Here is a 26,875-nt window from a genome sequence, read left to right as displayed (position 1 = left end):
ATGCTTTGGAAGTATGGAGCCAAAGTCCACATAGACCTCCTGCATGTTTGAAATTTCTCTTAAGACTGGTGTTATATTGTTAAAAATTATGAATAACTTTGTCTTCTATTCTAGAATTGATTAATGTGCATTCTTAGCTTCAGTATCCTCATTTTAGAATGAGGATAATAACATTTACATCTTAGGATTTTTGGGAAGAGTAATAATACCTATAATGATAATAATGACAATAATAGCTAACAGTTTTGAGGGCTTATTTAACAAGAAACAATCCTAGGTGTTTTATTTCTGTTACCTCATTTAATCCTCAAAACATCTCAATGAAGAAGGTACTTTTTATATTTAGTTATATATATATATCTCCTTCTTACTCCTGACAAAACTGGGGCATAGAGAAGCAGTTTTCCTAAGGTTATACAGCTAATAAGTGGCAGAGCATAGTTAGAACCCAGGCAGTCTGAATATAAGGTACTTAACTACTACATTTTATATTCCCATTCTGTGAGATCAGGTGTATAGAACATTTAGCATAGAATCTGCTACATAATAATTTTAAATGTAAGCAGTTATCAGTATTCAATAATAATTAATTTATTTTGTCCAAATCTTTGAGTTAACTTGATGTCTCTAAGAAATTGTGTTATGCCTTTCCTGTGGCTTGAGTTATTCCCGGCATGCCGTTGAGTGCAGCGTGATACCCAAGCCCATGCCTTTAACCACTACTTTCTACTGCTTCTTCTTTCCTTGTTGGTCTGTGTCCACATTAGAATTTAAATCTGGTAGGAACTATAATCTGTTTTGTTCATCATTGTATACTTCGTCCTTAGCACTGTATCTAGTACATAGAAATGACCAAATCATTGTTCAGTGAGTGAATGAAGATCTAAAACCTGCCGTTTTCAGCTGGTCTTAGAATGTAAGCATTATTTATACCATCTATAATTGTGGTTTAATTACTTTACATGTTTTTCCTTCCATAAGCAGTCCAGTTTGGACCAACCATCTGCTCCTGTGTTCTACAGGGCACTCTCACCTTGGTGCTGCAAGAGCCCTGCTGGGTAACTGGTTTCTGCCTTATAGAGATCACTCAGCTTGCAGGCAGGGAGGGAGATTAGAATAACACTTTGATCCCAAACTAGAATTTTAGAAATATACAAAACAGAATTTTTAAATGTGTATTCTAAAGAAACTAAATATAAAAAGGAAAAAAAGCTTTGATATTTTCCCTTTGCCTTTGACATTAGATCATTTTAAATAAAGAGAAAATTTAACTTTCTTCAAGGGGGTTCTCTGTTATTGTGGGTTAACTCATATTTTCCTCCTCTCCTCTATCTAGAATGTCTTAAACCATTCTACCTTATGAGAAATTGGATGTTCTTGCAGATAGTCATTGTGGGAGAAAACGTTTCATTTAAGTCCCAGATGAGGACCGGAAACTTGAAATCAGAGGAGCATCTGAAATCAAGTAATATTAGGTAGGATGAAAATTACAAGGGATTTCTACATGTTTGTATTCCTTTTAGAGATATATGTTAAAGTATTCATATACTGTGAACACTAGTACAAGAATTAGAAGCTTTCTGAAGCGTTTGATATTGGCCAGGATGGGGGAGGGGGTGCTAATGGTTTGGGGTTTTTTGTTTGTTTGTTTTTTAAACTTATGTAGCTTCATAAGAACTTTGGCATGTTTACTTTGTCATGAGCGTTTATATCTTATAGTTCAAGGAAAATTTTTAAACATTTAAATTTAAGAAATGTTTATGTTTATATATGTGGTCTCTGAATATTTATGATAAGCATAGGGACATGTGCTTTATCTTGTAGATTATCCTTTAAAATAAAAATTCCTATGTTTTGGGTTACATATATTGCAGTTCATTTGAGTGCAGGGAACATCAGTTCTTGGTTCTATATGTCAGCCTGGATGCAGTCAAGCCTCCTAGGTGCCTATAGAATAGGTATATGATGGTATATAAGAGAAGCCCTCTGCAGGTAACTCTTGTCACAGCAGCTTGTATCAGTTCAAATGACAGTGTGAAGGTGCTTGATCTTAGAGATGGGGCTTTTAAATGAGAACTGCTAGTTGCCCCTACAAGTTGATACTATGACAGTGACACCTATAGCCAGGCCATTCCAGAAGACTTGCTTTACTGTGTAACGCTTATGAGCTTTGGAACCAGACTGCAGGGTGGAACCCAAGTTCTACCACTTCCTAGTTGTGTGAGTTTTTAAGTTTTATATAATCAAAGCTAATGTTTGGGGAGAAACAAAAAGTACAATAACATAAATTCTTTGCAATTTTTATGTATCAATCTCTGGTTTTATTTTATGTGCATACTAGAATGCGGTCATTATTACATTCAAACAGTTTCTCTTTTGTCACTTAGCCTTATGTGATGGTATCTAGGATTTTTGACCTCCACCTTGGAATGTTGTCTTCTTCAACCTAGTGTGTTGCTTCAGAAAGGATCCTTTGTCAGTGACTAGATTAGCAAAAGTAATTTGGTGGTCACTGAAGTATTCAAGTCATAGTCAGATTAACCCTCCCTCTCGGAGTTATCACTCATGTTCTTTTATGTAACTTACCTGTTGTCTTATTTATTCCTGATAGCAACTCCGAAAGGGAGTTTGTATCCCTGTTTTGTAGATGAGGAAATTGAAGTTTCTTGGAAAGAAATTCCAAGGTAGCACTACTAATATGTAAAAAACCCAGATTCAGGGCCACGTCTTTTTTATTCTGTATCATTTTGTGTTACATAAAATTGCCTTAAGTATGATGCACATTTTACCATTCATTAATTCAGCAACATTTTAGCGAACAGCTATGACATACCAGGCATTATTCTCTGTGTTAGGGAACCTTCTTCCTCACATTTTTCCATTGTGTCTAATCCATATGGCACTCATCACTTTTTCTCAGGTTCTTTTGCCTATTGATTTTGTAATTAGAGATTTACCATTCTCCTCAGTTAATCTCCCTCTTAGTTTCAGACACTGATCTGATTCTCCTACTTTATCTCTGAATTTGAGGCAATGTAGCAGTGAATTCTCTGGACATCTCTCCACCCTGCACTACTCCCAAATTTTCCTAGCGTATTTCTGTCTAATCTTACCTTCCTCCAATTTCATCCTGCCTCTTTTTCAAAGCCAGTCTTGCCTCCTGTCTTTTTCACATTCTCATGTCTTTTCATCTCTTCCAGAATCATGCTCTGTTAGTTTTGTTCTTTCCTATATCTTCAAGCTATTCCTTTTTCCTAGCTTCTTTTCTTCATTCTAAACATGCTCAAGTCTCTCCCATTGAAAAAAAGCAACGTCTCTTTACCCATGGCCCCCTTCTCTTTCTCTTCACAGCCCGGTGTCTTAAGAGTTGCCTTAAACTTCTCCTTCTCATTTGTTCCTCATTCTCACTGCAATTTGACATTTTTTCTTTGTCTGGCAAGGCTATCGTTGACTCTTATTTCACCAAATCTAACACACCTTCCAATCCTTATAGTATTTATCCACTGCCTTTGAGATTGTTGAATACTCTTCCTTTTTATCCTCTTCTTTTCCCTAACCACTCTTCTCTTGCTCTCGTACACCTGTAGTTTCTTCTTGGTGTTCTTCATGGGCTGTCTTTCTTTTATCTGCCACTTAAAAATGAAGATAGGGAGCTAGCACCACCCCTCTGCCTTTCTGGGCAATTACATTTACTCTTACGGTTTTAACTACCATCGCTGTGCTGATCACTCCAACACTGTATCCCTGGTCTTGATGTCTCCCCTGTGCTTGACACTCATCTTTAAGTGTCTGCTTGCTCACCCCCACTTTGTCAAATACCCAGATGTCCAAGCCAACTATCTGGGAATGATTTTAGACTGTTTCCTCTGCTTTATTTTTCTCCTGCTGATTTTACTTCCAGATATTTCTTGAATCGAGGCTTTTCTGTTCATCTGTATTATCACTTCCTTTCTTCCAGTCTCGCCCTTTTAAAATCCACCTTCCATGCATCTTGTTGTTGTAGTCTTTTAAAAATGCAATTCTGACAATGCTGTGCCCCTGTTTAAAACTCAGCACTGTTCTCCTAGTAGTTAAAAGATAGAATCTGAGCTCCTTAACATGTCATACAAGGCCTCACAGTCTGCTCTCTTCCTTGATTCTCCAGCTCATCTTCTGTAGCTTCCTACCGTGCATTTGATCCATCAATCTACCTCCTTCACTGGCTTAGCTTTGTTTTTTGTTTTTTTTTTTGTGGTACGCGGGCCTCTCACTGCTCTGGCCTCTCCCGTTGCGGAGCACAGGCTCCAGACACGCAGGCTCAGCGGCCATGGCTCATGAGCCCAGCTGCTCCGCGGCATGTGGGATCCTCCTGGCCCGGGGCACGAACCCGTGTCCCCTGCATCGGCAGGCAGACTCTCAACCACTGCGCCACCAGGGAAGCCCAGCTTTGTTTTTATTGTTGTGATATTTTCTCTGCCTGGAAGAATAACTCCTTCTCATACTTTGAGATTCCCAGACCAGAAATGGCCCTTTATAAAACTAGGTACACATATTCAAATTGTATAGATTGTGGAGTGAACGTTGTAATATAGAGCAGTGGAGTGTCAGGAGATTTGAAAATTCGTGCCAAAACGTTCCATAAAGAGAGAAAGCAAGTTAGTATTTTTATTATCCCTTACTGAGAAAAGCTCCTTTAGGAGCAGCATCTTCCCTAGATGTTCTTTTCTATGTGAAATTCAACAGTAGAGTGATGTGATTTATTTTTTTCTGATTAATGCCATGAGACTTGGTGATATCTTAAAGATCTAAGTGTATATGTGCATGTGTGTCTGCATGTGTAAGCACACACTCACCTTATAGTGTCTACTGTCTGGCCTGTTATTTAACACAAATAATTATCATTAGGTTATTATGTTTATGGTCATAATTGTTGGCTACTGTTATCCCAAATACTCCGTAGTACTTTATGGAAATAGGTAAACAAATTATCTTGAAATAAAACCTGCTGTGGCTTTTATTTAAATTTCCAAAAAAAAGTTGCTCTAGCATTACCTCCCAGAACAAAACAGCCTGATTTACCTTTCCGTAACAACTGTGAGTTTAGTGGATATTGGCTTATATTCCTATGTTCTGCTCATACGAGAAAGGGGGTTGGAAGGCCAGGTAAAAGGAATCCTTCATTGTATCGGCCCCTGATTTGGAAATGTCCTATATTTTTAAACCATGAATATTAATGTGTGATCATAAGAGAGATTATCCTGTATTTGTTACCTTGCATTGTTATATCAGTGCTATGTATAATCAAGCTATTTGTTAAAGAAGATAACCATTAGTTTTTTTCCTCTAGTGACATTATTAAAAAATTACCATAAAATGTTTAACCTTTGAAAACCCCAATTCTTTGGGCAATTACTATCAAACATTCCTTTTTTTTTTTTTTCCCTTTACAGCCTTGTATAACAGGGGAACTATGATACAATGGTTAGGAGTTAGCCTCTGGAATCAGGGTGTTAAAATGCTACCTCTACTACTTGCTAACTTGATGACTTTGGGCATGTTACTTAATCTCTATCTCCTTGGGTTTCTTCAGCTATAACGTGGGGGCAATAATAGTACATAGTGAGGATTGAATGATTACCCTATGGAAAGCCCTTACTTTAGAACAGTGTCTGGCAATAATAAGTGCTAAATATAGTGTAAGCTATTTTAGTATATACCTAGTGCATTAGAATGCATTAAATGTATTTATAGATCTTGATGATCATGTTCTCTCCAAGAGTATTGTTTCAGATGGTTAGCTTTAAACGTATTTGATTATCACTGAATGTTTCAAATTTTATTCAGTCTTTTAATGACTTTCTCTTTTAGTGTTTGATAGAAATGCTTAATTTCCCTTATTTACGAACTGAGACAATATATTTAGTATTTTGAAAGCTTTATATTTTATAACTATTTAATAGTGCTATTTTATTATTGAAGGCATGATGATTTTACTTCTTGGATTCTTCATTCATTCATTCTTTTCATTAATTCCTTTAGCTTAAAGTAAGAATAAAAAGGATCTCATGTGGCCACACCTTCTAGAAGCCAAGAGGAAACATTTAAAAACTATTGTCTCTCTATATAAGCATTGTAACGTTAATCTTTAACAATATTGGTCTTTAACAAAACCAGTAGGTCATTGAGGTGTAGTATTTTTTCTTTATAAAAACGTAAAATAATCAAATAGCCAATTTTGTGCTAATCTTTATGAAAGCAGTTGGTATAAGATCACGTATCTATTGATTTGATTTCTTGTATATTATACATTATTAAAAAAAACTAAGAGTTGTATAGGGGTGGGAGAATAGGGATTCCTTTTCTTGTGAGATAATTTTTAGTTTAACCCTCTCACCTATCTAAATGGGTATTTTTGGTACACAGAAAAAGGAAGAGTTAGTGGATAATAATATATAAACCTAACCATGTTTTAAGCAATTTACAAATTAATTCCATCAGAAATATAGCATGGCTTACAAGTACTAACTTTCTGATTACATGAGACTATATTTTAACATAGTCTTCTTTGTGACAAGATTATGACATTAACAAATAAAAATAGATCTTTAGTCTGAGGAAACTGTTATTGATGATTCCTCATATGGGAAAACTGTTTGGTTTGGGAACTTACACATATTCGACTTCTCATTTTTGATGAAGTACTCCCTGAAGCAGGAGAGCCAGAATTTTCTGTAAAGGGCCCAGATAGTAACTGTTTTAGGCTTGGTGAGACATGTGATTGTTGTCTCAGCTACTCACCTCTGCTCTTGTAGCAGAAAGCAGCCATAGACAATATGTAAACGAATGGGCGGGACTGTTCCAATAAAATTTATTTATAAAAATTGATCCAGTGTGAAGGAGGGAATTTCATCCACAGGCTGACCACTGCACTAGAATGTGAATTTTACTTCTTGTGGTCCTTTTGATAAAAATCCCAGGTATTTATTTCCTAATGTGGTCTTTTTAAAAATATCTGTTTATTTAATTTATTTATTTATTATTTTTGGCTGTGTGGGGCCTTAGTTGCAGCACGTGGGATCTTGGTTGCCCTTCGTTGCAGCACGTGGGCTCTTTGTTGCGGTGCGTGGCATGTGGGCTCCAGAGCGCGTGGTCTCTGTAGTTTGCCGCGCACAGGCTCAGTAGTTGTGGTGCACGGGCTTAGTTGCCCCGCGTCATGTGGGATCTTAGTTCCCCGACCAGGGATCGAACCCACATCCCCTGCATTGGAAGGCAGATTCTTAACCACTGGACCACCAGGGAAGTCCCTGAACCGATTTTGTAATTTAGACTAGTTGTCTTAAATGTTAGGGTTTAATCGACAGAGCACAAAACTGAACCTAGATAAGTCTACGTTAGCTTTTTATGTCATAGAATTTTTTTATTCTAATTTAAAAGAAATAGAAATGACTTGGACTTTGGAGTGAGAAAGAACTAAGTTTGTACTTAATTGTACCTAATTGCTTTGTGACTATGGACAAATTATTTCAGAGCTTCAACTTCCTTGTTTATGGGATGGGAATCATAGTAGCTATCTCCCAGGGTTGTTACATTTTCCATTTAGCTAGCTTTTCACCATTTCAATTTAGCAAGGTTATTTTAGTCATTAACACATGTCTCTTTCAGAACCTAGGAGAGAACTGTGCACAGAAGAGCATCTCTTCCCCTGTGTTAATAAGGAATCAGAACTCTTGGAATTTCAAAATGCTTGAACATTCGTGTCAGATAGTTTTTATGACATTTTTGCACTTTTGTTAGTGTTTGGATTTTTAGTTTTACATTTTTCTTGGGCAGATTATAGTGTATAAAAATGTAGAGTGAAATTTTGATCTTTGTTTATCAAAGCCTAGAAGCCTGCTCCAGAAACTGGTAGAATTATAGTTCTTCTCTTACTGATGGCCCATCAGAGAAGCAGATTATTTGGAAATAGTTCCTATTATATGCTCAATATGATCTTCATTTGACTGGAAATTGGTATCCTCGTTAGGCAGATGTTAGCATACCAAGATGACATTTGTTCATCTTTACAAGCAAATCTTGTTTGGAAAGAGAAAGCAATCATTAGACACATGATCCTAAGTGTATCTTGTATAAACTAGAGTATGTATTTTTAGCTAACATATGGAAGCATTGTGAAATAAGTCCTTTGTAACTTGGCAGCTCAGAATGAAAGGTATTGAATCCAGTGGAGATGCATAAGTAAGGTTGGCTGTCTCAGTATAAGGTTCATAAGTTAGTACTTCAGGAGGGTTTTGGGGTGGGGGAGGAGAGGAGGTTGTTGGTAGGTTAGGATGTGTGCTATTCCTAAGTATGATCTTAGGTTTTTTTTTTTTTTTTTTTTGGTAAGCGGGCCTCTCACTGTTGTGGCCTCTCCCGTTGTGGAACACAGGCTCCAGACGCACAGGCTCAGTGGCCATGGCTCACGGGCCTAGCCGCTCTGTGGCATGTGGGATCTTTCTGGACCGGGGCATGAACCCGTGTCCACTGCATCGGCAGGTGGCCTCTCAACCACTGCACCACCAGGGAAGCCCCTGATCTTAGGTTTTAAGGGCATAAATCAAATACTTTGTGAGGTGTTTTTTTTTTTTTTTTTACGGCTAAAGTTTAACACTCAAACTAGGCTTTATGGATAATGGAATTTGATGTGATGTTACCTTTTAGGACTAAGTGTAGCTGTTTATTTGGTATTGTTCATTTATATTGATAGTTCTTGTGGTTTGTGGTTTCTATATCATCCTATTGTGATTCTATTTGAAAGCTTAATTTTTAAAAAATATAGATATCTTTTTAAAAGCTAAGAAAACAAAAAGATTCATGTTATGTTTTGATGAAGCTAAAATTCACAATTGTTATCAAATAATAAATTATATAAAGCATTTACAGTAAAACTTATAGAATCTCTAAATATTCTCTAGCTTTTATGTCAAATTTTGTTTTTAAAAATGGAAATCTCGTAAGTTTATATACTTACCTTTTTAGAGTATATGAAAATAATTTAGCCTTTTTCCTTTCTTCACTTAAAAAATATGTATTGAATGCCCACTATGTAGGCAAAGAAGTTGTGATGGTGAGCATTCCTAAAATCTGTGATACACACTGTAAAGAAAAAATACAAGTGCTTTGAGAGCATAAAACAGGAATATCCTTCATGTATGCAGGGTTCAAGTAAAGCTTCCTGAGGAAGTAATGTCTCTACTGAGACAAAGGATGAGTAATTAACCAGACAAAGGAGGAAGATGTATTCCTAGCAAAGGGACTCTTCTTTACAAAGGCCCTGAGCGTCAAGGGAGCCAAGCACATTGGAGAATCCAGAAAGAAGTCCAGGGGCTGGAACACAGAGACCCAGGAGAGAAGAGAATAATGGTAGAAGTAGAGTACAGAGACTCTATTCAGTTACAGAGGACTTTGTAGACCACTTTAATAAAGATCTTGGTTTTTACCCCTAAAAGCAGTGGAAAATCATTAAAGGGTTTTAAGTGTGCAATTGGTGAGGTCAGATTTGCATTTTTTTAAAGATCCCTCTGATAGCAGTGGAGAGAGCAGAATGAAATGAGACAAGAGTGAAGTGGAGAAAACAATTTGGTGGCTTTGCAATAGTCCAGGCAAGGGATGGTTGTAACTTGAATTATAGTGACTGAAGAGGAAGTAAAGGGAGAGCTACAGATTCAAGATGTATTTGGTAGGTAAACTTTTTTGGAGTTGATAGATTACGAGGGATTTGAGAGAATGTTATCATGGATGACTTCCAGGTGTCTGCTTTTCACAACTGGAAAGCCATGATACATTTGCTAAGGTACAAATCACTAGAAAGAGAACCAGGGATGGGGGTGGGGATGGGTCATGAGTTCAGTTTTGGACCTCTTGAATATAGACAATTCTTGAAGAATTTGGGAGAGAGAAAAGAAGCAGCAGCTAGAGGAAAATCTAGGATAGAAGGTTTTAAAATCTGTGAGAGAATAGGGCATGTTTAAATACTGTGAGAAGGATCCAATAGAGAGGGAAGTTTTTAAATTATTGAAAGAGGGGAGAGAGTAATTAAAGGAGCAGAAGTCCTTAAAAAGGTTAGAAAGAGCATACCTAAATGTAATTACTGGTCTTAAGTAAGAGATGCAGTACTGCTAGTATTTTAACAAGAGTAAGAAAGAAGAGGGCTCTGTGACTCTAAGTGTTTAGTAACTGGGCATTGTTTTTCCTGAGGTATGGGGCTGTCCTTTGCCGAAAAGAATTGAGGAGAATGGAGATTTGAAATAGTTATAGTGGCTAGTGAATTGAGAAACATAGAATTTCCTGGCCTCATGGAGGGAAAATTTGGAGGTAAACAGTAAGAAAATGAACTCCACTCAGTAGAAGAGTTCGCGATGACCCTGTGAACTTGTAAGGAATGGCATCAATTTGCCAAGATCTAATGCTACTCTAAACATTAAAGCAGGGACACTATTTGCAGTGCCACAAATAGAGCTGTTATACATTCTTACTGTCATATATAATTTTACTTAACTTTTAGTGTTACTTATGTTGGGTGAGCCTAGTTTGTTTCTAACTGAGGTTCTTTTTCCCTTTTTTAGGCAGGCAGAAGTCCTGAAGGCTGACATGACAGGTATTCGCTGGCTCTTTTGTTCTTCACAACTTATTTTATACCATTAAATTAAGGGAAGTGTATCATCTTATTATACTACTTGTAGTACTGTCCTGGTTGCCAGAGGGGATGATAACTTACTATTTATTTTAAATATTTATTGTTTTTATACTTTGAATTCTTACTTAGATGGCTTGTCAAAATTTTTATGTTATCTGTGCTACACTGAGTTGAATATTACTTAATTTAATGCATATACTCATTTAATTTTTACAAACTATTTATCAGCTACTTAAGAGATACAGAAAAAATAATTCATATACCATATAAACACAAATATCTCATAGTATTAGATTTATATCTTTGTGTTTATAATTCCCCAAACTTGAACAGTAGGTAAACCTTCAGAAAAAAATGTTTGCAGGAAAACTCTAGCAAATTGAAAGTCCTTGAAATTGAATGAGCTACCTTGCCACTTTTCTTTCTTTTCTCACCTTTTTTGTTTTGAGTAACAGCCAAGGTGTTTTTGAAAGGATAACTGGAATTAGTCACTAAAAGGAGCAGATGAATTTAACTCCAAAATAAGGAAATATATGGCAATAACTATGTAGTGATCAATATGTTCTCTATAACAGCAATACGCTTTCTATAACCATCCTAAAATGTAAAAAAAAAAATAAGTTCTAATGGATCTCATGCTAATTTTTGAAGATTTTAGTTCTGCAGTGAAACCTGCAAAGAGTTAAACTTGTAAGCAGCATACCTGCCAAAATTTACAACCAAGAGGAAATGGGCTATTTAGATCTCTTTTTCTCAACCTCTAGAATTGCAGGCTAATGTTCTAAGAATTTTAGGTAATCTCATTGTCATCTTGCTCAAGAAAAATAATGGAAAAACCAAAAACACTTTTTATAGGTTTATAGTTCTTCCCATTATTAACATAACTGTCATCATCTTCCATACTATGGATTCTGATGTCAGCTCTGAGCTACTGTATTATGCTCTTGTATTGGCATTGTAAGCATAATCTATATTGCGTGACAGAAATTGTGCATGGAACAATGTTAAGCCATCTATATACCTTTTACATTTTCTTAACTCTTGAACACCCGCAGTAAGTAGGCTTAGGGTTTGACTTTTGTAGGGGACATTTGACCTGCCCAGAAGGTGACCTGTCCTTAAGATACTAAGTCTGCTCATTTAAATGACAGTCTCACTGATAGGTCAGAGTTAATGATCCCTTACATTCCTTTTCCTGCAATCAGTGAATTGAAGCAGGGTTGAATAAATCTATAAATCTATTTATTTAGTCATTAAAAGCTTAATAAGGAAGGGACCGAGAACCTGATACCAAAAAATAGGCCCTATTTTTTAGTAGCCAGCAAACTCTTGTAAGGATTAACTCTGATGTCTGGGAGTTTCTGTATGCAGAACAGGATTATGCTGGCTGTAGATACTAATAGCAGACCTAAAGGAGAGTGAAGATTATGCCATTGTGCAGCGGCAAAATACTAAATGCAACCAGACAGGCTAACTAGCAGCCGGAAATATATAATTGCAAAGTCCATTATTAAGTTCTTCTCTTGAGGCAGCTCACTGTCAATTATTGCACTCATAAGCCTAGTAATCAGAAAGGCTAATGTGCCTTGTAGGACTCTGGCAGACAATATGGCCCCAATTTGGTATTACATATAGTTATAGCCTGACTTTCTGATTTCATCTTGCACCCAGTCTCTCATTTGGCCTCTTGAGCAGTTTAATCACTGTCTGCTACTGGTCCTCATTTACATTAAATAGCAAGTACGTATTGCTCAAAAAAGTGTCTTGGCAAGCAGTCTACCGATGGTTAAAATAACACTCACTGTCAAGACTTTATTGGCTTGACATACATAGGAGAGTAGGAGTAATAGCAGAATGCCCAAACAGCTGCTGGATTGTGAGCTGACAGGAGGATTCTGTAAGGACAATTGTGAAAATGATTCAAAAGAAAAAGAGAAAAGCTTCTTTGGACAAAGAGATATAGTTATGAGAGTAAACAGACCAACTTGGCAGTCCGTCATTTCAAATGGGGTGACTTATTATGAGGCATATGGCTTCCTATGGTATGAATGCATAGAAATCCAAACCAAGATCAAAGGGTGAACCATTCTCTTTTTTTAAGCCTTTTTCATTTCATGGCATTATTTCAAAACTAAAAGACAAAAAGAGAAGCATTTTGAAACAGATGTAGTCATTAGCCAAAAGGTGAAAGTCATCTGAAATGTAGTAGTATAAAACTTCTGCAGCTATCTATGATATCTGTTTAAAGCATGTTTTTGCTTTGGGGAATGGAGAGTAAAGGAATCGTTGGTGTGGCATAATGGTCTTAACTATCTGTTTATCATCTACTGTTCTGTTTTTGTTTTGTTACTCAGATTCTAAGCTGGGTCCAGCCGAGGTCTGGACATCCAGGCAGGCTCTGCAGGACCTGTACCAGAAGATGCTGGTTACTGATTTGGAATATGCTTTAGACAAGAAAGTAGAACAGGATCTGTAAGTACTATCATTTGGGATGTCCCTGTAAGATCAGGAATCTCACCAAGACTTTAGAATAGAAGAGAACAATTTGGTTGTTTCTTTTTAACCTATTTCAGAGTAAACTTTTTCAATGAAAAAAAAAAGGAAAGAAATTCTAATACTTGTGATCTTTTTGAACAAAATATTTGACCATTGATATTACTTTAGATACAGTCTTAGGTAGCAAGAGGAGAAATGTTTAGAGTTGAGTTTTATTAAGGTCTTCAGGGCGTACCATAAAAACAAATTTGTATGTGTTTCAAGTACTAAGAGACAGTGTTTGGATTCTCTGTATTGTATTCAGTCCTATATTTGAGCCATGATTTAAAAAAAGAAATACGAAGTAGGCTTTCTTTGATAAATATGATTCTATAAGTTTCTCCCAAAGGAAAATGTGTTTCCATTGTAAGGAAAGTTCTTCCTTTTAATCCAATAAATAGGTGTTTCCTTTTTTTCCCCCCTAATAAGACTAAAGAAAGATTTTGTATATTTAGGCTATTCCACTCATTCTTTCTATTAGGGATGAAATAGCAGATGACCAGATTCCCAACTGAGTAAATAAATGTCTTTCATGGAAGGCCTTGCCTTATAAATTGGAACAAGGACATTAGCCTGGTGGAAAATTAAAAATCAAGAATATTCTTTTTAATAATGCCTGTTACCCTAAGTAGTGGTGAAGATTAGTTTTTCCTATATTGCACACCTAACCTTTATATTGTTAGGAGATCTAGTAATAGAGCTTAATCACAACCACTCAAACCCATATTTCTGATATTAGAGTCATGGATAAGATGGCATCAAAAATGCTGAGGGAGTGATTGATTGCCCTCATAAATCATTAAAAACCCCAGTGCTTCAAAAGAGCCTCAAAAGCTGCTGTTGATAAAGAATTAGGTACTTTCCAGGTAGGTTGTAAACCCTCTATCTATCTGTGTTTGCTTCCTTCAGCCAGTAATATCTTCCCTCCATCCTAGTTCCCTTTTTTTGTTTTGTTTCTTTGTGATTTCCCCTGTGATTTCCAAATTAGGGAGTGACTGTATTTCACCACAACTGAATTTAAAATGATTCTCTATACAATTCGAAAGGCATTTTATAACAGGATTTTGGTGTGCCATATTTCAGCATTGTGTTGTTTCTTAGTTTGAACAGCCAAAATTGAAATGTCAAAATGAGTTTATATTTCAAGTTCTAACGAAAATATTAACCCCAAGAGAAATAAACAAACTATTAAATAGAACTAGAACTGAGTGCTGTGGGAAATAAGTTTGAGAGAAATAAGAGATATGGCTTAATATTTACAAAAAAATCTCCCCCACCCCCACCCCCAGACATGCCACTTGATACAGAACACTCACATATTTTTTGACACAATGGTGCAATGTATGGAAATTTGTTAATAGCTTGCTTTTACTTTGGTCTTGCCACTGTAGTTCTAATTTTGTATGAGGATTCCTAAATAGGTTCTAAGTCTAGTAGCCCTAAAAGATTAATAACTGAAGCCACAGTCTGATTATTCGAACATTTGGTAAGTGTTTACTAAGGTCAGTTGCATTCTACTGCTTGTCTAGTCTTGTTCAAAGGGGAGCATAAAGTTATTTAAGTGAATAACTTTACTGCAGGTTTACTGTCTAGTGTGTTATAATTATAACAAACAGTTCTTTCTTGTTCTCAGGGGGACCAGTGTCTGCCCAGTGAGTCACTGCTATACCAAATAGAATTACATTTTGTTTTCAGCTGGAATCATGCCTTTAAGAATCAGATCACAACACTACAAGGCCAGGCAAAGAATCGAGCAAACCCGAATCGGAGTGAAGTTCAGGCAAACCTTTCTCTGTTCCTAGAGGCAGCTAGTGGCTTCTATACTCAGGTGAGTTCTGCACTGTATACCAATTTTCCTAAAATTAGTAGTGAATATTCTCTTTGTACACATCTTGTTCATATAAGCACTTGGGGTACCCACTGTATGGTCCATCCAGGAGTTGATCACCTATAATCTCAGATGAATCAAAATGTCTGAAATTACTTACCGTAAGACCTTTAAAACAGTAAAGACTCTGCTCTTAAAAAGGTGATGGTTCAGCTTAAAGGTTAGAGGTATTATTGTGTGAATTAAAAAAAGGGTAATGAGAGCAATGCCTTAGTGAAACAGCAGAAGTAGTGAGTTACAGGTGGTAGTAGAGCAAATGTAAATGTATGGGTGTAGTCATTGTGAAAGTAACAGCTATGTTTTGCCAGGTAAGAAATAGTCAAAATTCGTGACATCAAGTGAGTTTTCATAGTAGTATATATACAGTAGAATTTATCTGGCGCTTCAGTGCTATTAAACTACCTAAGAAATAGAGCAGCCTTTCCTCAGTTTGAATAGTAAGTTATTATTTATTGTCTTCAGAGACTTTCCTTGTCCTTAATTACATCTTGATATGACTTCTGAATCAGGCGAGGTAAAAGACTAAATAAATCTTTTTGGACAGTGAATTTTATTTAAGCAGAATTCTTTAGAAAACATCATCTCATCCACTTGTAATAGCATTCATAATTTAATTAATAACGTGTATAAATTCTCATCTTATAATGACAAGACAAGGTTTTGCAGATCTTGCTCCGAAAGAAATTCAAGAACCTACTCTCTGTGCTGCTACTTGACCATTGCTACCTGTATTTTGGCTCCATTTTGGTTTTACTACTTTTTAGAATGAAGAGAAAGAAAAGACTGTTAAAAGATATCAAATAGCCATCATCTTACAGAGATTATTTGTTTTACTTAGACTAAAACATTCATCACAGTTCATCATTGAAAGAACTCAAGTATGGTTCTTGTTCTCAAAATTCATTTTTAAATTGATGCCAACTTTTAGCAAAAGTTGATATTTCTGGAGAGGGGAATTGTGGTTTGCCGCTAACTAATCCTTATTAGCAGATGTTAAAGATTAATTCATTCTACAAGTAGCTATTAAAAGTCTACTCTTTGTAAGGCACAATACTAGACACTGAGAATTGGAGAGAAAAGAGACCATCTTTAACTTTCAAGGGAATATCCAGTCTAAATGAGGAGATGTATACATTAATAGATACAGTGTTTCTTTTGGCTTTCTGATTATAAAAACATGCATACTAATTTCAAAAGATTTGAAAATTATAAAAAGTCAAAAATTTTTCATTACCCTCTCATTCAGGATAAATTACCACTTTTAATATGTATGTTTCTAGTGTTTTTATACTTTCGTACATGGTTGTACCTATTCATTCTTTTATCAGCTTTATAAACAGAATGTAAGTTTTTCCTTGTATTATTAAACAGTTTGATAAGCATCTTTGTTTATAAAGCATTTTCTCTAATACTGAATTACTTCCTGAGGATAGGTTCTTCATTGGATGGTGAATTAAATCATTGGATGAGTGGAGCTTTAATACTATATTGATACACATAATTGTTTTCCCAAAAGGTTATCATTTATATTTTTGTATTTCCATCAGCAGTGTATGCAAGTGTCTGTCTTGACATCCACTCACCAGTGTTAAGTATTTCAGTAAAGGCAAATGAATGATTAATTGAATAATTTATACTTGATAGATGGAAAATAATTTTTCATTTAAAATTTAATGTAATCTAATTACTAGTGATGTTGAACTTTTATATTTTATTACATATTTGTATTTTATATAAATCATTTATTCATTTACTTTTCCCTTTCATTGTTCAGACCCTGGTTTTTTCCATGGTGATTTGTCTGAGCTTTTTCTATATAAGGGGATATTAATTTTTCTTCCTTTTTTTTTGACAAACATCTTTTTCTCCAATTTCTTTTGTTGTTCTTTCATTTTATTTAAAGTTTTTTGAAATACAGAAGTTATCAGATAGTTTTTGTTTTTACAGTACAGTTTTCTCTTTGTCCATTTGTCCATAGATTAGTGGATATTTAACAATAATACTTATATTTAAAAGAACAAATAGATATTATAATTCAAATATTAAAATTTGAAAACAATACCAATATCCTGCAATAGAGTAATGGTTAAATAAATTATAGCCTATCTGAAAAATGGAATTATGAAACTATTATAAATGGTATTTATGCAGATTTTTTTTTGAGGTTTAGTTGATATACAATATTGTTTCAGGTGTACAACATAGTTACAATTTTTTAAGGTTATACTCTATTTATAGTTATTATAAATATTGGCTGTATTCCCTGTGCTGTATAATATATCCTTGTAGCTTATTTATTTTATACATAGTAGTTTGTACCTCTTCATCCCCTACCCCTATCTTGCCCCTCTCCCTTTCCTCTCCTAGCTGGTAACCACTAGTTTGTTCTCTATATCTGTGAGTCTGTTTCTTTTTTTTAATATTCACTGCTTTGTTGTTTTTTTAGATTCCACATACAAGTGATAACTGCAGCATTTGTCTTTCTCTGCCTGACTTATTTCATTTAACATAATATCCTCCAAGTCCATCCATGTTGCAAGTGGCAAAATTTCGTTCTTTTTTATAGCTGAGTAGTGTTTCATTGTGTATGTATGTATGTGGGGACACACACACAGCGCCACACACCACGTCTTCTTTATCCATTCATCTGTTGATGGACAGTTAGGTTTCTTCCGTATCTTGGCAGTTGTATATAATGCTACTGTGAACATTGGGGTGCACGTATCTTTTTGAACTAGTGTTTCCGTTTTTTTTGGATTTATGCCCAGGAGTGGAATTGCTGGGTCCTATGGTAGATCTGTTTTTATTTTTTTGAGACACCTCCGTACTGTTTTCCACAGTGGCTGCACCAATTTACATTTCTACCAACAGTGAATGGGGGCTCACTTTTCTCCACATCCTCACCAGCATTTGTTATTTGTGGTCTTTTTGATGATAGCCATTCTGACAGGTGTGAGGTGATACCTCATTGTAGTTTTAATTTGCATTTCTCTGATGATTAGCAATGTTGAGCCTCTTTTCGTGTGCCTGTTGGTCATCTGTATGTCTTCTTTGGAAAAATGTCTATTCAGGTCTTCTGCCCATTTTTTAATCTGGTTGTTTTTTGATATTAAGTTGTATGAGCTGTTTACGTATTATTTTGGATATTAATCCCTTATCAGTCATATCACTTGCAAATATTTTCTCCCATTCAGTAGGTTGTCTTTTCGTTTTGTTGACTGTTTCCTTTGCTCTGTGAAAGGTTTTAAGTTTAATTAGGTCCTATTTATGAAGATTTTTTTTTAAGATGAGGAAATTTTGTTATTATTAAGTGAAAATCATGATGTAGAATTATGTGTACATTTGACTCTACATGTTAATTGAATAGCCTTAGCTCAGTGGGGTGTTGACAGAAATGGTATCCCAGCCCCCACCCCCACTTCACTACTTTCAACTATGCTTTGTTGAATTCCGGATTCCCGTCATAACATCTTGGACAGATTTCGTACCATTCTGATTGCTCTTAGGATTTTAAACTTAGTCCAGTTTTAAAACTCCAGTCTCATCTCCAGCTTAAATCGCTTCCTTCCCTCATGTGGTAGAAACTTAAACTGTGAACACAACTGAAGTAGGGAGGGAGGGGTAGTAGGGACTTGCTGCAGCTGGCCCTGGTGGAGGTAGAGGGAAAGCATCCACTTTCTGCAATACATTTTTATATTAGCCATTATACAGACTTGTTTGTTATCTTGAAAAATGATTCTTAACCTTTTTTTTATGATGTGATATACATATACATGTAACACATTTCCAAGGGTTTGATTGGGCATTGATAAATCCAGACAAATAAAGCAAGAATCATCATTTTTGTTGAGGGGGCATGTTATTTGCAAAAACACTTTATAAGCAAGTCAATAATAAAATCATTCAAATGTCTCAAAATATTGTTTTATAAAGAAAAATATACAAGTAATCTAATTTTGAAATTTATTTTTATAATCAAGCATTGATCTTTCCCCACTGCATTCCATAGGCAATGGTTGAGTGATCACAACAGTTGTAGAATGAGCAGCAATAAACTTCTTTTCAGATCTCAACATTAATAGGACTCGTTGCTTGCATTTTTTGTTGTTGTTGTTATTTTGGCTTGATAATTGAAACAGTTAATGATGTTGTGAATACATCTTTTTTGATGACATGCAGTGCAGATTAAGCTACCAGACTGGGGAAGTACACCAAGTCCAAATCATTGTACAGCCTTATAGACTAAGATGAGTTTTGAATTTTAATCTTAAGGGTAGTTGCAAGCCATTGGAAAGTAGGCAAGGGAATACCATGATAAGATTTGCATTTTTAAAAGATTACCTTGGATGTTGTGTGGAGAATGAATTAGCAGGTCAGGAATGGAAGGTAGTTAGCATGCTGCTGTAGTAATGGAAGGTTATTAAGGGATTTTTGAAGTATAGCCAGTAGAACTTCCTGATGGTTTGGATTGGATGTGTGGAATCAGGGTAAGGGAAGAGTCAAAGATGACTTGAGTTATCAGATTGAGCAGCTAGCTGACTGGTTATACCATTTACTGAGATAGGGAACACTGAGGAGAAGGCAGCTCTATCCATGTTACATTAGAGAGATGCCTGTTTGAGAGGAGGGGTCAAATAGGTAATTAGATAAGCTTGGAGCTCAGTGAAAAGGGCAGGGCCAGAGTAAAATTTATGATTACAATAAAGAACCTTGACTTAGACATTAGTGTTTGGCATTGAAACCCATGGGACTAGGTGGGGACAGGTTTGGCACAGGAGGAGCCACATTGCAATAGAAGAAAGTCAGAATGGTGCCTTGGAAGCCAGAGAGAAAAGCATTTCAGCAAGAGGAAGGGGTGATCAACTCTGTTGAGTGCTACAGAGAAGTCAAGTAAGGTGATTTAAAAGTGATCAATTAGATTTGACAATATGGAAGTCATTGGTGAAATTAATGAATACCATATTTCCTCATTTCTAAAACTTTTTCATATTTTAACACCTCTGAGATAGGGATAAGTTTACAAATGGTGGTCAGTCACCATTTAATTGGCATTGGGTTTTTTTCCCCTCAATGTTATAGAAATAATAGTTCATCTTATAAGTTATGGTATCTTGGATTTGATGAAATGTGACTGCAGTAGAGTTCTTGAGATAGAAATCTGAGTGGAGTGGATTGACAAGAGACTGATACATGGTTATCCTGTGAAGATGATTTTGACTTAGATATTTTGTTAACTATTTAAAGCATGGTTCGGGGGGATGAATTGGGAGATTGGGATTGATATATATACACTACTATGTATAAAATAGATAACTAATGAACACCTACTATATAGCACAGGGAACTCTACTCAGTGATCTGTGGTGACTTAAATGGAAAGGAAATCTAAGAAAGAGTGGATATATGTGTACATATAACTGATACACTTTGCTGTATAGCAGAAACTATCACAACATTGTAAAGCAGCTATACTCCAATAAAAATTACATAAATAAATAAAGAAATAAAAGCATGATGCCTCGAGTCAGAACCAAACTCCCAATCGAAGTAAAGATGTAACATCATGCAGTATGGTTTTTTTTAAAAAACATCAAAGAACAGAACAGTAGAGTAGTCCTTATTCTAAGAAAATGGGAGCCCAAAAGAAAGCATTATCATTAAGTTTCTATAGTAAGTTAAAAGATGGTATTCTGTATCTTCATAGTTAGTTCTCAGCTCTTAGTGTAGAGTGAAGAGCTAATAGTATAAAAGAGTTTTCACCGAATAATTGCCAAATATAGTTTTGTTCAACTTATTAAACATGTGTTTCTCTTCTTTAGTTCCACTTCGTTTCTGCCTCTAAACTAGTGTTCTCTCACCTGGAATCCTGAACCAGCAGGAACTTTTCTGGTATCTCTACCTACAACTCCTGGGTTCTGGCAAAAATTTTATTATAAGACATTCACATGAAGTTTCAACCATGCTTGATTTACTTTTCATGAACTTTCTTTTTTCTTTTTGATAGATATTCAACCTTGCTTAATTTTCCAGTCTGTTAAGTACCTGTTGAACTCAGTTCTTTATGCTGTGTTATGTTTCTTCTTGCCATCTTCCACAGTCATCAGTTTTTGGGTTTCTTCCATTTTTTGTTCCTTTCTTGTACTTCTTGCTTTTTTATATTTCCACACTCTAGCCATTCTGGGCACTAATTTTGTTTACTCAGTTTTATGTCAGCAAATTTCTTACCCATTAGAAATGTACAGGTATAAGTAACGATGTAGATAATTGCTATGCTTCATGAGAAGGGAATACAGGATTTTATATTTGGTTATGGAGGTGGTTTTTATATTAGGAAAACGGTGGGACATTTTATATCCTTCTGAGTTGGGTGCTCAAGGTGTTTTATTTTGTATTGTGAATTCTGCACATATTAGAGTGGTGATAGAATCAAGATATTTCTAATTCTGTAACCTTAGTCAAATGACTCGATATTTTTGTTTTCATATCCCCATCTGAAAAAGTGGAGCTTCATATCTACATACTGTATTGCTACCAGTTTATCACAAGGAGAAAGTGAGACAAATGTATCAAATAACCCAGGGAATGAAGTTTATTATAAATGAAGAATATTCTGTTGGCTTATGCTGTCATGTTTGGTATCTTTCCCTCCCTTCCTCCTCTCTCCTGCTGTTTCCTCCCTACTTTATATACCTGTCTTGCTCATTTAGCTATGAACTCTTTAAGGACACAAATTTTATTTTACTCATCTCTGTGTCTCTGTTGCTTACCATGGTGTGTGATACAGTAACCAAATATGTGAATGATTATATTTATAAGTAAATACTTGAATGAATGAGAATAGAATGTGAAGAGCTGTGTGGGGGCCAAGAATGAAACCCTTGAGGGGATTAAGGTGGGAGAAGAAAAGCCTTTGAATGAAGGACACTGAAAATAAATGATTGGCAAGAAAAAGAACTAGAAAAGCTCCGTGATCAACCATAACATCAACTGTTTTAAATGTAGCAGAGAGATCCAGTAAGATGATGACTAGAAAATGTCCATTGTATTTGCTTATTTATAACCAGTTGTCATACAGACAACAGTTTCAGTAGAGTGGTCGTGGATGTTGGAATGAGGAGAGAAGAGAAGGGGTTGTGTGGAAGTCAGATCATAATGGACTAAGGAGTGAACAGAAATTGAGAAAGTAGATATGACACGTGGACTCTTTTGAAGGAATTTGGTTCAGAAGAAGAAGAGACATTAGAAGGCTGCTAAAGGAGAAATCTAGAGTCAAGGGAAAGTGCTTTCGTTCTGTGTGTTGTGGGTTTTTTTATAATAATACTTATTGTTTATTTTTCGTGGGCAACACTTTATAGGCCACAGCAAAGAAGCTTGAGAAGTTGAAAGTAGATTTAAAAAATGAGAGGATGACAGGCAGGAGGCAGACAAGAATGAAATAGCATGCTCAGGCAGAGAAATTATCTCTGACAGGGAAGAGGAACCCTCTTATACCATAAGACTAGAGAAGAAAGGAAGAAAGAGTGGGTGCTCTACATAATATCGGAAGTTCCTTCCAGATCTGTAGTACCATGAGATCTTTTGTGTATGCAAAGGCACAAGTTGACCTTGGGCTTAACAAAATAAGTCTCAAGAAACTCCTGAAGTCTGCCAAATATGTTGGTTTGTATTTAAGTCAAATTTGTAACCAACCACCAGTGTTTAATGGGTTTTGTTTGTTTCTAAGAGGAAAAGAAGATAGATAGATAAGATAGATAGATAATTTCATGGAGTTGCTTGCTGAATGAGTCTGAATACCCTCCTTAAGTGGTCCTTTTTTTAATGCTGCTTTTCCTTTTAGATGTGCATCTTGGATTGCTCTAATACTTGAGAACTCAAAAGATGTGATTTGTAATGAATGTTACTAGTTATCCTATGAAAGGTTATCCTATCTCAGGTGTCAGTAGTATGTAATATTAGTTACACATGCAAACTTTACTGTTAGAGCACTTCTGACTTACCAGTTCTGACTCAATACTAAATCTTGCTTATGTTCTCCTTTTAGTTATTACAAGAACTGTGTACAGTGTTTAATGTAGATTTACCATGCCGTGTGAAGTCTTCCCAATTGGGAATTATCAGCAATAAACAGACGCATACCAGCGCCATAGTGAAGCCACAGTCTAGCTCCTGTTCCTATATCTGCCAGCACTGCCTCGTCCACCTTGGAGACATTGGTGAGCCATTGGTGTGAAGGAATTGATAATGCATTCATGCTTTTCTTTGGAGTAGTCACAGAAAGAAATTATTTTCCTTTAAAAATACACACACAACTTAAATTGTCGTAAGAGGAAACTATAAAATGTATTTTAAGGAACCTAGATTTTCGGAATGCTTTGGGATTGGCAAGGATCTTGAAGGAAGTAACTTCCATTTTCAGATTTAAATTTTATTCAGACTTTATGCAGATGTAGGCAAATAATAAACCAGCAAAAATGTAACCAAAGCTAAATTTTTCAGAGTGGTACCATAATATTTTCTAAAGTCTGTACTCCTTTGGAATTGTGGAGTTTATAAAAATTAGTCATTCTGAAGCTTAGATTGCCTTTTTTTTCTTCCTACCAGTGCATTAAAAGCTCATTTTTTATTGTTTCCTCTTTACAGTTAGATTTGTATTTCCATTTTATATATTTTATCTGGGAATGTTATATAACTTATTTATTCTTGTTCATTCCTTTAAGGTGACCCAAAAGGGTTGTAAAACAAATTAACTATAGGATTATGTTTTGGCTGTCCTCAAATAACAAGGAATGGAGAGCATTACTGCTTTAAGTTCAAAGATTTTAGATTTCTTGATGTCATAAATCATTGACTTCATGAGAGGTCACATGAAAGTAAGCACTAAAATTTCTATAGGGAGATTCAGTGAGTAGTATATTTAGATTGGTTTTGCTTTCAATGTATTCTTTGCACACACATAAATAATATTGCAATAGGTATGAGGTATTTTTCTTTTTCAAGAAGATTTATTTATTTATTTTTGGCTGCATTGGGTCTTCGTTGCTGCACGCAGGCTTTCTCTAGTTGTGGCGAGCGGGGGCTACTCTTTGTTGTGGTGCACGGGCTTATCATTGTAGTGGCTTCTCGTTGCAGAGCTCGGGCTCTAGGCGCGTGGGCTTCAGTAGTTGTGGCACACGGTCTCAGTAGTTGTGGCTCGCAGGCTCTAGAGCGCAGGCTCAGCAGTTGTGGTGCACAGGCTTAGTTGCTCCGCGGCATGTGGGATCTTCCTAGACCAGGGGTCGAACCCGTGTCCCCTGCATTGGCAGGTGGACTCTTAACCACTGTGCCACTAGGGAAGTCCTGTATGAAGCATTTTTCAAAATCACTTTATAAGATATTGAAGAAATACATAAATTTCAGATCATATTGTATAGTGTTTTTTGTTTTGTTTTGTTTTTAAGTGCCATATAACTCACCCCTTCTTGTGGGCCGGCTCCAGGTCACCAGCATAGTCCATAGTGGGAGCTGGTGATGCATGACACTAGAGGACCTGAAAAAGGGGGCTAGGTAAGCTTTAAAATTGGTTACATGCTGAATGTCCCAAATAGGGAAGGCCGGATAGACACTTCACACATAATCCTATAGTTAACTTGTTTTAAAATATTTTCTTTCTTTAATCATCTTAATTTAATTTTAATGTGTTTATTAATTTTAAATTGTTAAACTATAGCTGTTTTGGAAATATTACCCTAATGCTTGTTTTATCTGTTTGTTTGTTTGTTTTTAAACTAAACTTTCTTTTTCCTCCTCTCAGCTCGATACAGAAACCAGACCAGCCAGGCAGAGTCCTACTATAGGCATGCGGCTCAGCTTGTCCCCTCTAATGGTGAGTGGGCCATGTCAACTTGTGGTTGATTATGACACTTTACTCTAGATATAGAAAAATGGTAAAATAGTTCAAGGCTCATCTTTCAAGTGTTAAGAAACCAAAAAAAATGTTGAGTTTTGGTATTGATTATTATATTTTTCCTTTTAACTGTACATTCTCTGTAACTGGAAATAAATTTTTAAACTAATATTATGATTGTCAGTAAAGCAATATAAATAGAATATCTCCTAATGTGATCTAAAATTGTTTCAACAACTCTGGCTTCCTTAATTACTTATAGAATAATTTTCTTTTTTTTTTTTTTTAAATATGTGCCTGATTTTTTTTTTTTTTTTTTTTGCGGTACGTGGGCCTCTCACTGTTGTGGCCTCTCCCGTTGCGGAGCACAGGCTCCGGACGCGCAGGCTCAGCGGCCATGGCTCACGGGGCCCAGCCGCTCCACAGCATGTGGGATCTTCCCAAACCAGGGCACAAACCCGCGTCCCCTGCATCGGCAGGCGGACTCTCAACCACTGCGCCACCAGGAAAGCCCCCTAATTTTCTTTTTAATACCATCATTTCCCTCCTAGAAAAATTCTCTCTTATTACTAAAAGATAATGCTTTTGTCCTTTGATGGCTCCCAAGATAGGCATTAGCAATGATTCTTGAATTAAATTACTGTAGATGTTTGGTGATCTACATTCTTGTTAAGCCACATTGAAAGTCCTTTAAATTCTAAAGGAGCCGCTTGAAGGCAGGGATGGCAGTTGGACAAATTATTTCATGTTGTCTGTGGCTGCTTTCCCACTACAATGGCAGAGTTGAGTAGTTGTGATAGAGACTCTTAGATCCACAAAGCCAAAAATATTTATTGTCTAGCCCTTTCTGAAGTCTTATTTGAACTTATTGTGCTCTTCATCCTAACTATGTGACTTTTCAACCTAAATACAATATGTACCATAGCTGAAGTGTGTTTTACATTATGCCATTTTTAATGAGGTAGTCATGAGGTTTACTTCATAAAATACTCCCCATTGTTAATATAAAGATTTAAAAACTGACCTTCTATGTTCTGATAGCAAGACTTCATGCATTTTGGGTTGCTTTAGAATCTTAACTTTCTCCTCTAGGTCAGCCTTACAATCAGTTGGCTATCTTAGCTTCTTCCAAAGGAGACCATCTGACCACAATTTTCTACTACTGCAGAAGCATTGCTGTGAAGTTCCCTTTCCCAGCTGCCTCTACTAATCTACAAAAAGCACTTTCTAAAGCACTGGAAAGGTAGGGTTGACTTTTCCAAGAGGACTTTGTAACCTGGTAGCCTTCACCCCTCAAATTTGGGCATGTAAGAAATAATGGCCAGTTACCTATGCTTCTCTTCTTTTAGGTTTGCCTAATTTCTAAACATATACATTACAATAGTTTTGCATGTAGTCATCACTGAATTTCAACCAGTCAGCCTCTGATTTGTTCCCAGTGGAGGAGTACAGGCTGCTGAGTACTGACTCATCTGAGTGTGTTGCAGTTGAAAAGTCAGTCAGTTGCCGAATCCTCTCCTTGAGTCACAGGTGCTCAAATAATGTGTTTTTGCAAATCGAAGTCTCCTGTAAGAGGTTTTAGCCATTTTGTTGCTTAAGATTCATGGAAGTTTTTCTTTCGTTTCAGCCGGGATGAGGTGAAAACCAAATGGGGTGTTTCTGACTTCATCAAAGCCTTTATTAAGTTCCATGGTCATGTGTACCTGAGTAAGAGCTTGGAAAAGTTGAGCCCTCTTCGAGAGAAATTGGAAGAACAGTTTAAGGTTAGATTTTTTTAAATAGAGAATTTTTTGTCTTGTCTAAATGAGGAAGCGTAAGATTTGGAGGAGGCTTACTCCCACTTTTTATGTCATTACTTAATTGCAAACTGTTGATAAAAACTAAATTTAAAGCATGTGAAATTCTTGCATACAGCATT

At 36.0% G+C, this 26,875-nt stretch overlaps 1 protein-coding gene across 9 annotated transcripts in view; it reads left to right on the top strand.

Moving 5' to 3' along the window:
* Positions 1-26,875, top strand: part of SMG7 (SMG7 nonsense mediated mRNA decay factor) — a 69,092-nt gene that overhangs the window by 20,601 nt on the left and 21,616 nt on the right. For 4 of the 9 annotated variants that reach the window (XM_082834482.1, XM_082834478.1, XM_082834475.1 and 1 more), the window contains exons 1-8: positions 1,272-1,475; positions 10,581-10,612; positions 13,006-13,123; positions 14,882-15,014; positions 23,116-23,287; positions 24,865-24,936; positions 26,050-26,200; positions 26,585-26,720. In XM_082834482.1, coding sequence (XP_082690608.1) covers positions 1,360-1,475; positions 10,581-10,612; positions 13,006-13,123; positions 14,882-15,014; positions 23,116-23,287; positions 24,865-24,936; positions 26,050-26,200; positions 26,585-26,720 — 930 coding nt within the window. In that variant the 5' untranslated portion in view covers positions 1,272-1,359. Of the gene's footprint in view, positions 1-1,271; positions 1,476-10,580; positions 10,613-13,005; positions 13,124-14,881; positions 15,015-23,115; positions 23,288-24,864; positions 24,937-26,049; positions 26,201-26,584; positions 26,721-26,875 lie in introns of those variants that run through there. The other 5 variants (XM_082834480.1, XM_082834481.1, XM_082834477.1 and 2 more) reach the window with 3 other exon arrangements.

Source organism: Leucopleurus acutus (genome assembly GCF_964270905.1).
Source record: "Leucopleurus acutus genome assembly, chromosome: 2".
NCBI classification, from domain to species: domain Eukaryota; kingdom Metazoa; phylum Chordata; class Mammalia; order Artiodactyla; family Delphinidae; genus Leucopleurus; species Leucopleurus acutus.
Note: the sequence above shows the minus strand (reverse complement) of the source record. Positions and strands in the feature narration are given on the sequence as shown.